General features: G+C 60.4%; 1 protein-coding gene across 1 annotated transcript; it reads left to right on the top strand.

The window, feature by feature from the left end:
- Nucleotides 1-63: 63 nt before the first annotated feature.
- On the top strand, nucleotides 64-994 carry OXTR (oxytocin receptor; the record flags this gene model as incomplete). The annotated part of the gene is made up of 1 exon (XM_010074567.1): nucleotides 64-994. A coding segment is annotated over exon 1 (931 nt), but the record flags the coding sequence as incomplete, so codon positions are not given.
- Nucleotides 995-1,050: the final 56 nt, after the last annotated feature.

The following is a 1,050-nucleotide window of genomic DNA, read 5'->3' on the forward strand; positions in this document are numbered from 1 at the left end:
CGGGGCGCTGGTAGGGGACCTGCCGCCCACCCTGTGCCCCCAGGCTCGGAGCGGGACGGGGCCATGGAGAAGTTGTACCTGGCGGGGGGCAGCGCCTGGAGCATCAACAGCTTGGTGGGGAAAGGCAGCGAGCGCGGCGAAAACCTGACCGCGGGCAGGAACGGCTCCGCAGACCCCCTCAAGAGGAACGAGGACATGGCCAAGGTGGAGGTGACCGTCCTCTGCCTCATCCTCTTCCTCGCCCTGACCGGCAACCTGTGCGTGCTGCTGGCCATCCACACCACCCGCCAGAAGCACTCCCGCATGTATTTCTTCATGAAGCACCTGAGCATCGCCGACCTGGTCGTGGCCATCTTCCAGGTGCTGCCGCAGCTCATCTGGGACATCACCTTCAGGTTCTACGGCCCGGATTTCCTTTGCCGGCTGATCAAGTACTTGCAGGTCGTGGGGATGTTTGCTTCCACCTACATGCTCTTGCTGATGTCCCTGGACCGCTGCTTGGCCATCTGTCAGCCGCTGCGGTCCCTGCACAGGAGGGCGGACCGGGTCTCTGTCCTGCTCACCTGGCTGCTGTGCCTGCTTGTCAGCATCCCTCAGATCCACATCTTTTCCCTGAGGGATGTGGGGAATGGGGTTTATGACTGCTGGGCAGATTTCATCCAGCCCTGGGGACCTAAAGCCTATGTCACTTGGATAACTCTCATGGTCTACATCATCCCTGTGCTGATGCTCAGCATCTGCTATGGCTTAATCAGCTTCAAGATCTGGCAGAACGTGAAGCTCAAAACAGCTCATGGGCCCAGCATGGGTCTGGGCTCCAGCTCCTGCAGCGGGACGGCGTTTGCCAGGGTCAGCAGCACCACGCTCATCTCCAAAGCCAAGATCCGGACGGTCAAAATGACCTTCATCATCGTGGTGGCTTTCATAGTGTGCTGGACTCCCTTTTTCTTCGTGCAGATGTGGTCAGTGTGGGACACGAATGCTCCGCAGGAAGGTATGTCCTGTCCTCCCCCCCCCCAGCACTGCGGGGACACCGGCTGTGGGTGTGGG

The sequence above is a fragment of the Pterocles gutturalis genome, unplaced genomic scaffold (assembly GCF_000699245.1).
Source record: "Pterocles gutturalis isolate BGI_N339 unplaced genomic scaffold, ASM69924v1 scaffold27267, whole genome shotgun sequence".
Classification (NCBI taxonomy): Eukaryota; Metazoa; Chordata; class Aves; order Pterocliformes; family Pteroclidae; genus Pterocles; species Pterocles gutturalis.